Genomic DNA, 16,548 nt, shown 5'->3' with positions numbered 1-16,548 from the left:
GGGTAGATGAGCTGAGTGGCTATTTCACCATGGAAAAATAGCCTTCATAAAAAGTCATTTTGTTTTGTTCTGAATTTCTTACTGAGATCCATCAGATTCTACTTAATACTGGATATCTGAGATATTAGTTCTATTAACATGTATTTAGGTTAAGACAAGCATTTTTTCACTTCTGTAGTTGAGGAAAAAGAAGCTATTCCAAATTCAAAACTATGAGTAGCTTTTGAGTGGTTTTTGACAGCCAGATTGTCATAAATCAAAAACTGATGTTTAGATACATCAAAGTTTTCTCAGTGTTAGTCTGCTTCATTAACATCGTCAATTCTTAGCTGTTAGTAGCTGTTATTCCCTGATAATCAGAATTATAGAACAGTTTGGGTTGGAAGGGACTTCAAAGACCATCTAATTCATGCCCTCCCCCCCAGCCATGGGCAAGGACCCCTTCCTCTAGATCAGGTTGTCCAATGCCCCATCCAACCTGGCCTTAAACACTTCTAGGGGTGGGCATCCACAGCTTCTCTGTGACAGTGCCTCACCACCCTCAGAGTAAGTAAGTTCTACCTAATGTCTAATTTAATTCTCCCTCTTTTAGTTTAACGCCATTCCCCCTTGTCCTATCACTTTACTTCCTGACAAAAAGTCCCTCCTCAGCTTTTCTGTAGTCCCCCTACCACCCTTTTAGGTACTGGAAGGCCACTACAAGATGTCCCTGGAACCTTCTCTTCTCCAGGCTGAACAACCCCAACTCCTCCAGACTGTCTTTGTAGGAGAGGTGCTCCAGACCGTTGATCATCCTCATGGCCCTCATCTAGACTTGTTCTAATACATCGATGTCCTTTTTGTGCTTGGGGCCCCAGAGCAGAATGCAGCACTCCAGGTGGGATCTCACAAGAGTAGAGGGGAACAATCACCTCCCCAGCCCTGCTGGCCACACTGCTTTTGGTGCAGCCAGAATACAGGTGGCTTTCTGGGATGCAACTGCACATTGCCAGCTCTTGCCAACCAACACAAGTAATGCAAGTCACCTGTGGACACTCCTAGAAATGTTACTCTTTTCTTATTTATATCCTCTGCTTCAAAAGACTGGAATACTTTTTAAACAGGATATGTTACAGTTGATATACTCCTAGTTGTAGATGGTGGTGGTTCCTGGAGTCCTTGTAGACATCTTTTCTGTCCCTGCAGTACCCTGTACTTATTATTATAAAGTAGTCTTAAATTCTTTCTGCAAGAAAAAATGCAGAATAGAACATTGCTTCTGTCCTAGAGAACCCATCATTGAAGGAAAAGACATTAACACAAAGCTCAAAACATAGGAGATGAGGAAGGAAGCAACACTGACAAATGACCATAGCAGATACTGATTTCAATGTACTTGCTGCTTAACGTCTACTTTTTGTGGACTTCATGGGAAGGAAGAGTTACAAGGTAGGGGCATGGAGAAGAGCAACATGACAGTTTTATAGTTTGGGGTTGTGGTGAGTTGTGCCAAGTAGTAGAGGAAACTTGAGAAGCAAGAAAAACAATGGTCTGAAAATGTAACAAAGGGGCTAATGTCATGGACAGTGTAAATGTGGTGGTTGATATTTGTATACTGAATGATAAATGATAAATGAGGGATAGACCACAGAGGCCACGAAGTAAGGACAAGTTAATAGATATCTGAGAGTCAATGGAGGGACGCAAAGGGAAGAGCAAAGATTTAGACATGTCCTTGATATGGCAGCCTAGAAATGAGGAAAGGACAGCCACAGATATTACAGGCAGCTTCAGTTTGTTTTCCATACTGAAGCAAGGAAAAGTAACTTTCATTTAGAAAAGGCTGTGATTCCTTGAACATACATGAAGAAATTTTGCTGATGTTTTGGAGACAGAAAGATAGGAATTCTGCATATTTGCCACTGTTTATTTTAAATTTGTACTTGACAATGTGTTTGCAGTGAGAGAGTGGTTTAATGTATTTCTGCCACTTGTGGAAGGGGATATTATTTTAAGTTGTTTTAAAAGACCATAACAATATGATAGCTATGCAGTAAGGGTCTCCTCTGTTTTGCCAAAACCACACAACAGCATTTTGCTGTACAAAAGGGAAGATATATAAACCAAAATAAAATCTTGGTGCTACATGTAAGACAGCTGCAAAAAGCAATGGTAAGAAAAGTAAAGTTTTGCTGTGATTTTTTTTTCCTTTTACCTCCCCATTAGCCTAAAAGAAAGACAAAAGGAGAAGGAAGTCAGATTTCAAAACAAACAAAACATTGACTTGAATGTGATGTTATAAAGGGAGCTATAGCATACTTAAAATGTAGTTGTAAGTCAGAGTTTCTAAAGAGAATTTTCTTCTGAAATGTTCTTTGACTTGATTTGATAGCCTTATTTTGTTCTCATTATGGGCCATTCTTTACAGAAGTATAGAATTGTAGGTGATCAAGGTGGGTTTGTTGAGAATACTTGCTCATTCATTTTTTTTTTATTTATTTTTTTTGCCTTTCAATGAAATCAACTAAAAATGAAATGAAATCAAATTAAAAAAAAAAGAGAAAAAAAGGACAGAAAAAAAAAAGACAAATATGCAACCACATTTTGTTAAAAACATCTTTGTTTAGAAGGAACAGAAATAAGTCATCAAATTCTTCAGATATGCTTCTAATTATTATATAAACCAATATTCTGTGATATAAAATATCAGGGCTCCCTGAACTGAAATTTGCAAGTCACCAGCCGCTCACAGAAACCATTTGCATAAAAACATATCTCACCTTGTATAGTAAATATGTGTGTTAAAGTTATAGGAAATACACAACTTCAGTTTTTCAAAGATGCTACAAAATGCCGAAGAATTATAGCAATTTGCGTCACAGATTTATTTTTTTTTTCCATGAAAGATTTTTTTTTTTTACTTGAATCTGTGAGCTTCTCCTTGTTCCTAAAATCATAATTTGGCACTCAGTTTCAGAGAGCATTTTTTTTATGTCTGCAGACTATTATCTTATATTTTCAAACCATTCTTGCTTATTTTACATGAGGGTTTTTGTCCCTATTGCCAAAGGCATACTTTCACTTTCACTGAGCATCCTTTTGAAGGAAAAGTTCTTTGTATGGTATTTGTAGCACTGTATGACGTGCACTGCATGCACCATGGAGACTAAAAAGATGCTCCCAGATGAACAGAATGTGTAAAAACAGCAGCAAGGTGTGGCATCAATACCACAGTGTTGTTAAACATTTCCTTTGATGCTTTTTTTCCCAGCGGTGTAAGATGAAGGTAGTGAGGATCCTGAGAATCTCCTACAAAAACTGGTAGTGAGCATTACAGCTAACTATCTTGTCTGTTTAAATCAGAAAAAAAGGGGGTGAATGCAACATATGTGAAAAGGGGAAGGAGAGTGACCTTTCTAAGAATGGTGCTCTGCATGAAACAGCAGTATCAGGCAAGCTGTATATGAGAAATACAGAAAATTAACCCTGGTTTACAGATTGGGTCTTGCATTTCTGCAGTATTGAGACTGTTTTCAGGAGTCAGTGGGGCTAAGATGCATTGTCTTTATGTTGAGACCATTCCGAACAGAGGACTCCTCTCTCTCTGCTTTGCTTCTATTTCATGCATACCCTCTGCTGACAGATGATGTACAACCTCAGCTCTGTTCAGAAGCCAGGAGCTGGCACTTTGGTGCGTGTGTGCATGTAGTGTTAGCATATGCGCATCTGTGACCTTGGTGCAGTCAGGACAGTGGAGCAGCTATTCTGATTAAACTCCAGCTGACAGTCTGTAACCTGACAATAGTCATTAGCACAAACACTATCCATTCCACCAGATTAGCAGCTGTGCAACTTCCAGTCCAGCTTTCTCAGTTTCTGAATAATAGGAAGCAGCAGAAATAGTCTGGTATTGTAGCTGGTAAATTTAGCTTCCAAAAAGCAATTAAAAATAAACAGAACTCACCACAGAAAACATTTCTACCCTTTGCCCTTTTCTGTTTTAATAGTAAACTGTGTATCAGTTTCTGACAAATCACTTTAATTTCCTATGGGGACCATTATTGATTAGCAGTCAATGGACATAGAGGTAAAATACATGATTTATCTGTCTCATTCAAAAATACTGCTTTTTCCCATTAATCCTGCAAATTTCTCCATGGCTCTGCCCATAACTCACAGTTAGGTACTACACTGGTGACAGAACTTGCATAATGGACTGTTGTGCAGCCATGCTATGGTATGGCCATCATGATCCTGGTGGGATGCTTCACTGTTGTGATGTAGTGAAAAATTACATAGTCAATATTTGTTACCCACCTGGCCATTGCCAGGAGAATGGTCATGAGACTGGAAATCCTATTAGCAGCCATACCATGCTTTTTATTTTAATGATTTCCTGCAAGCATAATGTGAAGATCACGTCAGGAAACTAATAAATTATTATGTACTGTGCAGTACATGCTCTTGCAGTAAAATAGTCTAGAGAGGTTCAAGTTCACAGACACAGCACGTTCACCTCGAACATCAGTAAATCTGCAGGTGTCAGCAGGATGCGTTCAGGGAGGCAGACTGGGGATGGGGCTGTAAAAAGAGCAAGGGGGCTACGAGGATCCTCTGCTTCACAAGTGAGGCAATCTCTAGCAAGGCAATCTCCATGCCTGGGTGTCTGATGCAATGGTAGATGCGTGGTGGATGGTTTTGGTCTGTATGGCTCTGAGACTCATTGTGCTAGTTCTACAAACAGCTATGTGTTGGGCTCCACCATTTCCAGCTGTTCGTGGAAGACCACAAGCTGGAATTTTTCAACCAAACACTGTCTGTCATGTCTTTATATCTAGGGTGGGTTCAGGCCAGTTTCATCCTTGAATGAGCTCTGCACTGGAAGAGCCATGCTTGGTCAGTCTGAATTCTTCTGTTTATCAGACATCTCAGGACCTTCTTTTTTGTTTTAATTATTATTCCATGAGGAATAACTGAAATTTAAATTATCTATTTTGCTTGGGAACAGAAGGATGACTGTTATCTGAATCCAGACTAATGTGTTAAGTAAAAAAAATAAATAAAATAAGTATAGGGATCAGAGACATGCAACTGTCTCAGTCCCACTGCCTTACATATAAATATATCTCCAAATATCTAGTTTGCTGAGGACAGTTTGAGGACTGATTAAGCAGATTACATGTTCTGCTCCATGCAGACATTTAAAATAAGTTTATACAAGTTGTGAATGAACGTGAATTATCAAGGGTAAAGGCATCTTGTGACATGCTGTGTGGCACAGATAGCCATGTGTTGTGTGTATAGTTCAGAACAGAAAATAAGAACAGAAAATAAGCATCTTCAAATAGGTAAATGGAGAAACTATGGCAGTAATCAGATGGGCAGTCACTCTGTCAGTTTGAAAAGTAATGCTGGGTGCTTATAATGCTTTAGGTTGCTCTGCATTTTCTTGCGTCTAGATGCTCCCAGTATCTCCATTAAGCATGTGCATTCTTGTGACCTTTGCTGGGGAAAAAAAAAATCTTAAGGAAAAGATTCTTTAAAAGACCTTAATCCCTTTTTATTTGTGTAGCCTAAGTGAACAGCTCCCATAGCTCAATAATTCCTACCCTGAGGATGTGTCTTGAATTACATCGTCTTACTCTCAGAAAACGTGCCTGTTCTTTGCCTGGCGTTTTTGCCCCAGGAGAAGATGGGGAGAACAATGCTTGTCAGTCACCAAGGGGAGAGCCCAGACTTCCAGTAGCTGCAATTGAGGCTTTTCTGTTGCATTGCTGTTATCAACAGAACATAAAAATAAAACCAGGTCATTTGACCATATGATTAGCACATTCCTGTTGAACTCTGTGTGACCTTAATCTTCCGGCTATTTACAGAATTCCTATGTTTCTCTCTTAAGAAAAATTTCTTCATAAACAATGTGTTTTTTCTTTTGATGCTGAAATATCCTGACTGGTTTGCTTATAGGGCTTAATGGGCTGCATTGGGGCAGACAAGGAAAGATGCACTTGAGTGATTGTGATGACACGTTAGATAACCAAAACTGTAACATCCATATGTTTTAACACCAAGTAGTTAATTTCTATTAAGGAGCTGAGGAAGCACCACATAACTTTTTTTTTTTTTTTTTTTTTAATTTTTATGGTTGACTCATAGTATCTTCAGTGCTCTACCACAAGCTATTTACAAAAGTGCTATAAATTGTTCCTTCTGCCCTTTCAGCATGTGACCCTGACCACTGGGGACCTCACTGCAGCAGCCGATGCCAGTGCAAAAACGGAGCCTTGTGCAACCCCATCACAGGAGCCTGCCACTGTTCCTCGGGGTTCAAGGGCTGGCGCTGCGAGGAGCGCTGTGACCAAGGGACGTATGGAAATGACTGCCATCAAAAATGCCAGTGTCAAAACGGAGCCACCTGTGACCATGTGACTGGAGAGTGCAGATGTCCTCCTGGATACACTAGTGCCTTGTAAGCAGAGGGAATATTATAACCTGGGGGAAGGTTAAGGATTGAAATAGTGCTAACAGGAGAAATAAAGTCTGGAATAAATTCTGCCACTAAGTTGTTGTTCATTCTGCTGTGTAACACAGAGAAGCAGGGCTGGCTGAGAGGCTGCTGTGCAAACCATATTTCACTGCGTCCTCAAGTCGTCTTGATCTGCACTGCTAAGTAAAAGCCACAAAAAGTAGCAGCAGGAGCTTCTTTATGACAACCATGAGGATTGTTTGGCTACAAGTTTGGAAAACTGCGTTGAAACACTTACTTGGTTTTGTCCTAGCAGAATATATATTGAGTTTGTCAGCAGAAGTGAATGAACACCAACCACTGCAGAAAAAAACATCTTTATGAAGAAATAATTCTTAGTTTGCTATGTCTGTTCCCTAGGTTTTGTTAGTTTTTGTTTTTGTTTTTATGGATGCTATATTCAGTTTGCTTCTCTTTATTTTGGACTGCTTTCTGTTGCATACTTTTGGCCAGAAAATTTAACAATAGCATTAAAAATGAAGAGGTGGCTGGGGACTGGGGCACGTGCTGAAGTAACAGTTGTCTGTTGTGCACCAACTCCCCAGCTGCGAGGATCTCTGTCCCCCTGGGAAGCATGGGCCACAGTGTGAGGAGAGGTGCCCCTGCCAGAACGGAGGCATCTGTCACCACGTGACCGGGGAGTGCGCCTGCCCATCGGGATGGATGGTAAAAACACTTTCTGAAATCAACACGACCCCATAAAATTTCCATATTTGTAGATTTCAGGCAGCATCAGGAATGGATAGCCAATTAGTATAGCAAACACAGTCTCCCTGTAGCCAGGAGTACTAAGAAGTGTACTTTAACACAAGGGACTGGAATAAAATACTTGCAAAACCATCTGTTACTGAAAGTCCTCCAGTTCTGTGCTGCCTTTTTAACCGTGTAAGATTCCGGAATGCTAAGGACATGAATCACGCTATGAAGAGACAATATCCTTTAAATTTTGTCTAGAAGGTGCTCATTTCTAGATATAGTTTGGTGCTTTAGGGAGATCATAACCTTCCTAGGTACCTCCCTAGAGAGAGGTTATTTTTTTTTTTAATTTATTCATTGGTTGTGGTGGATTTTTTATCTGTTCTCAAGTGTATGGTATGCATACATTTCCAAGAAAACACCAAAGTACCATGTTAAATGGTTAAATGGCGGTGACAGAAATAGAACAGATCTTGGACATTATCTTTAGACTTCCTACCCTCTTGTCAGTGGGTAGGGAAAGAAGAATCTACCTCTGAGCTACAAATGAAATGCCTTGCTTATCTGTAGGCCCCCTTACCACAAGGCTGCCATGCCAATTCTAATTTAGAAAAAAAAGGAGTTGGAAGGTGACCAAAAAGTTGGAAGTAATAAAGCCCAACTATTTTCTTAAAATACAATTGCTGATAATATTTATTAATTGTATTTATTAATAACTTTTTAAAGCACATTAAGATAGTGGGGTGGGTAAATAGGTGGATAAAAAAACACATTTGTTTTTCTTTTAATTATCTCACAGTACATGAGGACTTTTGTGGTGGTGGGTTTTCACCAACTAGAGAGCTTTTCTGAAAGTGGATGATGTCTCTTTGTGTGTTTGAGTAGCACTGTTTACTGTCTCCCTAGCTTGGATTGTGGTAATTTTTGCTTTTTATTCCACTTCATGATAGAAGAACAGAAATTACTGATAAATTTATGCAAATAAATTTAAATGCAAATACTCAAAATATTTGCATAAATTCTTTACATTCTCTATTATCCTCAATGCAGCTAATGAAAAACAATATAACCTATGAAGAAGTGATGGAAATTTTATACCAGTGTGTCTTAACAAATTACTCATTTTTTATGTATCTCATTGACTAATTTTCCATTGTAGTTATTTAAGCACAACTTGTTAGTTTTAGATTTTTCAATTTTGTGAAACAATTTTGTCAGCATAATCTTTTTTGCTTTTCATGTAATGATGGAATGAAGAAGCCTGGTACAAGCTCTGTAGTGTCTTACGTATGCTAAAATACCTGTGTATTTTTCATCTGAGATGCTTGTAAATCTGCTTCACTTGAATTAGCTTCTTAAAAGTCTTAAGGTCTGATACTCCTATCACTACCTAGGTGCGGTTAATTCCAGTGATGTAATTAGCAGTGCAGAAATTCAAAACCTGTGGAAAAGAAGCAGAAATCCTACCTAAGCTTTTAAAATATACTGCTTTCAATGAAATTAAAGGAGCTTTTCCTTTTGTCAGAAAAAACAAACAAACAAACAAACAAACCATAAACTAGTATAATTGGGGCATTACAGCAATTACAGATTTGTAAGCCACTATTCATTGGAGGGCATTTCTAGATGTCTTGAGGTATACTACTCCTGATAAAGAAATTGGGAAGAGACTGACATCAATTAGACTTAGATGTCTGAGTTTTTTCACTGTTGCTTAGAGATAGTGTTTTCCCTGAGCTTTGGCCTGCAAAATGGAAATCCTAGAAGATCGTTCCTACATTCCTGAAGCGTACCCTGTGTTTAAAGCTGGAGAGGAGTCTGGCATTTCCAAGATCAGCACTAGATGAGTGACACGATCTTGATCTTCCTTCATTACAAACCTTTCTTCACTGTCCATCTGACCTGCAATTCCAAACCTAATGTTAAGATTTTTTTCTGTATACACAGGGCACGGTTTGTGGTCAGCCTTGTCCTGAGGGTCGTTATGGGAAAAACTGTTCCCAGGAGTGTCAGTGCCACAACGGAGGGACCTGTGACTCAGCGACAGGCCAATGCCATTGCAGCCCAGGTTACACAGGGGAACGGTAAGTAAAAGTGTTTTTTTTGGTGAGACTGCTGAAACTGCAAGGGGTCTGCTACAACAGAGAAATTTAAGAAGCTGCTAGAAAGATGAATGAGAATGCCCATGATATGATTAAGAGTTTTGTGAAATGTGTGCCATGTTGCTTAGCTGACAGTGGGTCACAATTTAAAAAAGCCTACATGATTACTCTTCTGTGAAGATTTGCTCTGTTTTAGAATTTTTCTACTGTGTCACATGAGTTGCCAGTATCCTGTGTGTCTTCATTTGAGTGCGGTGCAGAATAATGCAGTTTGGGCTGTGGGGTAAGGTGGGAAGCTCTTGGTTTTGTGCAGATGTTTGGCAGTGGTAATAGGAAGGAAAGCTCATCCAGCTCCTCTTCAAAATGAGCACACTGGAGAGTTGTCTCATAAAGTATTCCATTCAAAGTACTGAAACTTCATTATTTTCAGACTTTGCTGATAAAACATCTTTAGTAGATGTCAGAGAAAAGAAAACATAGCAAGACATCATTTGTGAAGGCATATTTGAAAAGGTATAAAAGAAGTGCTTTTCTGCATATATTTTAAATAGTACACAACTCATTTGCTGAAGTCAGCAGTAGCTTAATCACTGGGGTCAGTCCAGGGGATCTCTGCCAACAATAGTAGGTATTACAATCATATGCACTTCCCACGCAACTGTTCACAGGACATGGGGAGAGCCATGCCAGGCATAAGGGAAAACAAAATCATGAAAAAGAGACACAATTAGTCCAGAGCTTGCAAAAATTAAATTTGCTTCTGTGAAGAAACGGTGCAGAAGGTGGCAGATGCATTTAAAGAAAAACATTTCAGCAGGGAAATCAAATGAGTATCAATGTGAGAATACACATACCACACTCTGATGTGTCTTAAAGTAGTTAAATTTTATGTCTTGTAATTTAAATCTGACTGTAATCAGAAATGCCTTACAGGTTTCTGTATTTTGATCCATTTTGCAAGTCTGAACTCCCTCTTTCCTGCAAAACAGGCTGTATTTGCAATTGTTTTGTTTTTCAAGATACACTAAGGGCAGGAATGGGTCAGAAGCAAGGTTGTAGACAGCTGGTTCTTATTTCACGTCAATGGATTGGCAAGGGATGGAAGTACTAAAAGAATTGTGTGGGCATTGGCTGCATGCATCAGCAGAAAAAAGGACAGTATTTAAAGGTTCTAAGCTATTTTTCAGTTTTGTTCGTAACTTAGTGGTGTTTATCTGAGATTTCAGTGTGGTAGTGACTCCTGGAAGTTGGTCTAATAGCAAGAAACAGAGAACTCCTCAGGCATATTAACACAGGGGCATGCAACTTAAACTAGAACTTTCTGAGGCTGAAGAAGATGAAATTAAAAAGAAGTAGAAAGGTTAAATTTTGTCTAATTTGCCTGGTGTCATTGATGGTCTTTTGGAGAGATTTCATTCTCACCTTTATTTGTATAACTACATTAAGAAATATTTAGACAGGACTGTCCACTTTAGTGTAATGCTTCAGCTCTAAAGTAAAAGGTATTTTATTGCTGGCTCCACTCAGAACAGGGATAGTGTTGTCCAGAAGTTTCAAGGTATTTATATCAATTTGAGGCAAATACTGCAGAAGTGTGAACTGAACAGGTCTTCCTATTAAACCTCAGGCAGAGGGCTTTGCTAAATTGTTACATGGTGCAGTGTCTTGTATCATACCAGTCTTTGAAATTCTTCTGAAATCAACCATAAAAGAAAAAAATAATTTAAAAAGAAATGCTATAAGAAAATTCATAAGAAAAATGGAAAGACACCACCATGGAGATTCTTTTATAAGACTGGGGAAATGAGCAGGTTATAATCTGATAAAAGCATTAACAGTGTGCCATATTATCAAGTAATCAGTAACTTGATATAATTTACAGGCATCCAAGATGTTCTGTGTGTGATATTCTGTGCTAAATTGACTGCAGACCTCTGACTTTCAGTGTCATCATGTTCTGATCTGATGCTTTGATATTTAACTGTTTTATTGTTTTTGTTTCTGTGGAATGGTAAACATAATTCATAATTTATAGGATGCTTATATTGATAAATAAGGCGCATTTTCTGTGTCATGCAAGCTATGAAAAGTTGTCGTCCCTGACACCAAGGCATGAACATGTTTAGCTGAGAGGTCTACCCTGAGGCACATATAAAATATTTTAAGTGTACTTATTGCTGGAAACTTTAGTTATGCTGTAGAACTATTGACAGTTAAAGCTGAAAAAAATAAACTTGCATCGTGTCTCTTAAAATCACCAAATGAACTTTATGAACTTTTGAAACCAAATGAACTTTTGAAGCTCATTAGTAATTGATTTGGAAGTTATAGAAGTGGGGTATTGGAAATTGTCTTTTAGTAGTCAGGCTGGTCATCTAAACATACAGTCTGATAAAGTTAAATTTCTTTAAGCTAAGTTGTATTCCTTTAATGTTTTACATACTAAACATCTGTCTTCTGAAAGCTCTGTGAATGAAAGGGAAAGGTTTGGTGAAGAACTGTCTTTATTAGGAAACATTCTGCTTAACAAGAAACAAAAAATATTACTACTCTTCCATATGGGTTAAACCCAGGTTTTTTCCTAACATATGAACATAAGTAAAGTCAGATGAAAGAAAGAATTTGGGGATGTTGAAGATTTTCCTATGTTGTTCTATGAATTTTCGAAGGACAAATACAACTTAAAAAAAAAAAAAAATGTTTAGTGTAAAATTCTGAAAATAAGGGTATTCTGGAAACTTCACGTTTGCAAACATAATTAGAAAATACTCTCTTCAGTCAGCTGATAGCAGTTGTCAGGGAACCTCCAAGCCTGAGTGCAGGGGCACAGATGTCTGCTGGCTGTTCACAGTATTACTAAGTGGAGAATCCAGAACACTTAAAAAGAAAGGGAAAAAAAAAAAGTTACAGGTAGACAACTTTTGAAACAAAATACTTAACAATTTATTCCATTTCATTCCTAAGGTCTAATTTAAGTGGATTCATTTTTGTTCTGTTTTTTGAATGAGAAATGCAGTGTTCTCCATATGCATGTTTTCTCCTTTACTGGAGAGAAGGGAGAACTTTTCCAGAGAAATCTGCCGAAGCAATGTTTTAACGTCTTACTTACTAAGCAGTAAAGGAAGCCAGAGAGACAGACACTTTAAAATATAAAGTTATATAAATTCCTGCTCTACTTATGAGGAGTTTTAGACCTGTATTAGAAATTCCTCATAAATCCTACCTCCCTTAAATCCCCCAAAACTATAGTTTATGGGAAGTAAACTTAATTTTTGTTTGTTTTTCTCACAGATGCCAAGATGAGTGTCCGGTGGGGACTTACGGAGTACGGTGTGCTGAGACCTGCCAGTGTATGAATGGTGGGAAATGCTACCATATTAGTGGTGCTTGTCTCTGTGAACCAGGATATACTGGAGAGCGCTGTGAAACAAGGCTTTGCCCTGACGGAGTTTATGGTCTCAAATGTGACAAAAAGTGTCCCTGCCACTTGCCTAATACCTGGAGGTAGGCTTTACACCATTTAGTGTGTTCTCTTTTTCTGGATAGGATGTAGAAATCAGGATATAATCTGGAAAAATTATATATATTCTGAGGTAGAAATGTTTCCTGATATACTTTCATGCAAACAAAAACAGCTGAAGATTTCTGAGAATGCTTAGTATTCTCTAACCACGTCAAGAAAGAAAACACCAACCCAGACCTTCTGCATGTTGGTGTTTGCAACTATATTTGATCTTAATATTAACCTCCATTGAATAATCAATGATCCATGAAATAAGACAAAGTATGACCTTTGTCTATATTTATCACATGAATAAATCTTTATATTGTTCACTATATGGAGCCAGTATTCTCACATATTATAAATGAGAAGTAACTGAATTGAAATCAATGGAGATATCACATTAAGAGATAAAGCATAAGAAGAGAATCCATTTTTCTTCCTACTCCTCCTCTATATGTATAGAAGAATTGGAGTAGGTTCTTTTAATAAAAATATCTGAAATCCTAGCAATTGTAACTCTAGATTTCAGAAATACTGTTTTGTTTGTTTCACTTAAATATTTTTTTCTAGAAACAGCTTAAAATCTGATCCCTAGAAATCAAATGAAAATAGTTTTCCAGTTGGCTTACCTTCTATCATCTCTCCTCATTCAGGGATAATGAGTCCTATTTTTGGGTTTTGTATGTCTTCGTGGATTCCACACTGTTTGGACATATTATGATGAAAATCTATAGACTAGCTATTCAGAGACAGTCTTTCAGCTGTGAAGGAGGAATGTCAGTTGAAGCAAGCCAACATATTTATAGAACAATTCTTTTCTTATAACAAAACACAATTGTTTTGATGAAATACTTTGGTTGTTGTGCATGAGTTTATATACATGACTGTATTAATAATCACAGTACCTTACATAACTTCTGTGAGCATACTGTAAGGTTCAGCTGTTGAAAGCTGCTGTGGAAGAAATTTGCAGAAATCGACTGTTGCATAGAATGGTGCTGTACTTTGTATACAAGATGCAGTTTTCCTCACAGATGAAACAAAAACCTTTAGTCAGAATGTAAAAGTAATGTTAAAACACTCAAGCACTTATGTGGAAATACCTGCTAGGCCTCTGTGAAAAATTACTTTGTGGATTGCCTGAGTTGTTCAACATATCTTTTGCTGGCGAACCATGTGACAGCAAACTGAATTTACTTTCCATTCATACTCTTTCACAGTTGTGTGCTTGCACTTCTGTTTATCCCATTTACTTGAAAAGCCTTTTGAAAAAAAATACTGAGTTTTCAACATAAAATCAAGCCATTTATTCTCTCGGCAATGCGTTCAAGAATAAATGGAACTATAATGCTGACCTGTCCAGCTCTCAAATTATGCTAGCAGACTGAATACTATTGTGTTATGAATTATGGTTAGCTGCGTTCCTGAAAATTTGTCTCTAGACTGTTGTAGAAGCTTTGTTTGACAGGAATGCATGACGTGTATAGTATTTCTGATATTACGGGGATTACTTCTGATTCATGTTCAACACAGCTGTTTCTTCATTTATACTGTTGCAAGACAGCTTGTGGTCAAATCGGATCACAAGTGTTCACATGTAAACAATAGCATATGGTTGGTTGGTCTTTTTTTGAACATTTTTACCTCCATATGACAAATCAAAACAGCACTTTAGATTTGGAAGCACATTTGCAAAGACATAATAAAAGTGAGGAAAACAAAAATTTTCCTGACTTTACAAGTGTATTTTTCATATACATTTCATCCCCTAAGGTCAGGAAATGATTAAGACCACCGAATAAGAAAAATCAAAGGGTATCTTAGGAACAGAATGGAAGAGAAAGCTCCCTTGCAGACATGTTCCCTTATGCTTTTGAGAATCTTTTTAGGGGGTTCATCTGTGACTAAATATCAGTCATTCAGGAGACAACTTGCTAAATAATTCAGGGAATAGCCTCATCCCTTACTTGCTTACCACAAGTAATATTTAGGCTGGTAGTAGCCAAAGGATCTTCATGGCATTAACCATTTAGCAGTGTAACAATGAGTAATTCCAGGTTACTTAAAAGGGGGTATATTTCCTTCTTTGAATAAACGTTGTGTGTCTGTATATCTAGTATTCTGATGTGACCGTTCATCTGGGTATGACCACTGGTTTAGATGTTCTCAAAGAGGAGCTGTTAGTCAGCCTTGAGCCCCAGGTTATTGCTGATGTTTTTGTATAAGAAAATGCTCAGAAAATGAACTAAAAGTTAATTAAAAAAATGCTTAGCAGGAAAAACAAACAAACAAACAAACAAAAAAACAACTGTAAAATATATGTAGGTAAGTCGAACCATACAAGAATGTAACTAGCCATTTTCTTCAAATGCTTAAAGGAACAGATACATGATATAATTAAAGAATATGTATTTCTATTTCTGTACATTGACTGAGGAAAATTCATCAGAACAGCTTTGCCAATCAGACTTTGTTGTTTTTTTTTAAAACCTGAGTCAATTCGCGTTTTGGGTAGGACAAGCTACACTGATTTCACTGCTGCTGTTGGTTTATAGCACTTGCTGGGAATGAGAGGCATGCCCATCATTGTTCTTGGGTATACCAGCAGTGAAGCATTCCATAAAGGGTTAGAGATAGATGTACTTGAGATATTTTGTTCTTTTTGAGTTGCCCAGAGGACAGCAGTGGATAACAACCCTCATGTGTCAAGTAATTTTTTTACAAATGGTTCTTCTCTGTTGCATCTTGTCATGTGGATGAAAGGATTTGAGCTAGAGCTCAAATCAGACACAGACCTCCCTCTGAACTCTGCGACTAGGTGACACTGTTGATTTTTCACCTTTTCACTAGGTAGTCAACAATAAAACTAGATTGAGAGGTAGCTGGTTGAGACTATGACCACATAAAACGCTCTTCGTTGACAGGAGCAGTGCTGTGAGATGGTATGAGCAGACCCATGTGTGCCTGCCACCCACACCCACTGCATGTGGGACTTATTAAAAGTTGTCTTTATGATAATCTAGTTTGCTGGAATGAGCACAAAAGACTTCCTGATCTGCTTTTGTCAACGTGACTACTTCATTTTTTACAGAAGCGTTCTAGGCTAAAACGTGGCTAGGCTGGGTTTCATCATGGCTTTGCTCAAGTAACACCCAATGATTGTTTGAAAAATGTAAAGAGATCAGACTGTAGTTGTGTATTTGTCTAGAAGCTTTACAAAGATTTACATTACACCTGTGTTACTGAATGAGTACTCCTTTCAGCTTGATCTACAAGCTAAATTTGATCTCTTCTTTTAAGCTCTTTCTGGTAATCTTCCACTACTCCTTAGATACTACTGTAGGTAGTATAATCTGGGGTCATTCTGGATTACCAATAATTTCCTACGGTTCAGGCTGGAATTAGGGTTTATTCTTGACATGAGCCCTAATGGCATTTCTGTTGTCTTATGCCTTTTCTGAGAAACATACAGTTGAGGGAAATTTTATGATGTGATACATGCTTAACGCAGATAGTCTAGGGGTGTTTTTAAAATCAAGATTCAGGAATCTTGTGATTTTGCATTTTTCTGATGGGCTTGTACATACATGTAGAACTTTTCATGGAAATTTTGTACTGCATAAATTGATACAGAATTTCAGTGTATCAGGTTGTTGTAGCAGTTTAGAATGTATATAAATCATTAGAAAATGATCAACTTCATCTAAGTCTTCCTAATGTATATTATCAATTATCCACAA

At 37.8% G+C, this 16,548-nt stretch overlaps 1 protein-coding gene across 1 annotated transcript in view; it reads left to right on the top strand.

Moving 5' to 3' along the window:
* MEGF10 (multiple EGF like domains 10) overlaps window positions 1-16,548 on the top strand; it is a 103,046-nt gene that overhangs the window by 47,265 nt on the left and 39,233 nt on the right. The window contains exons 7-10 of the mRNA XM_084505324.1: window positions 6,202-6,448; window positions 7,051-7,171; window positions 9,149-9,285; window positions 12,595-12,807. Of these exons, the coding sequence (XP_084361450.1) occupies window positions 6,202-6,448; window positions 7,051-7,171; window positions 9,149-9,285; window positions 12,595-12,807 (718 nt within the window). The remainder of the gene's footprint in view (window positions 1-6,201; window positions 6,449-7,050; window positions 7,172-9,148; window positions 9,286-12,594; window positions 12,808-16,548) is intronic.

The sequence above is a fragment of the Aythya ferina genome (genome assembly GCF_964211825.1).
Source record: "Aythya ferina genome assembly, chromosome: Z".
Taxonomy (NCBI): Eukaryota; Metazoa; Chordata; class Aves; order Anseriformes; family Anatidae; genus Aythya; species Aythya ferina.
This window is presented reverse-complemented; position numbering and strand designations above follow the sequence as displayed.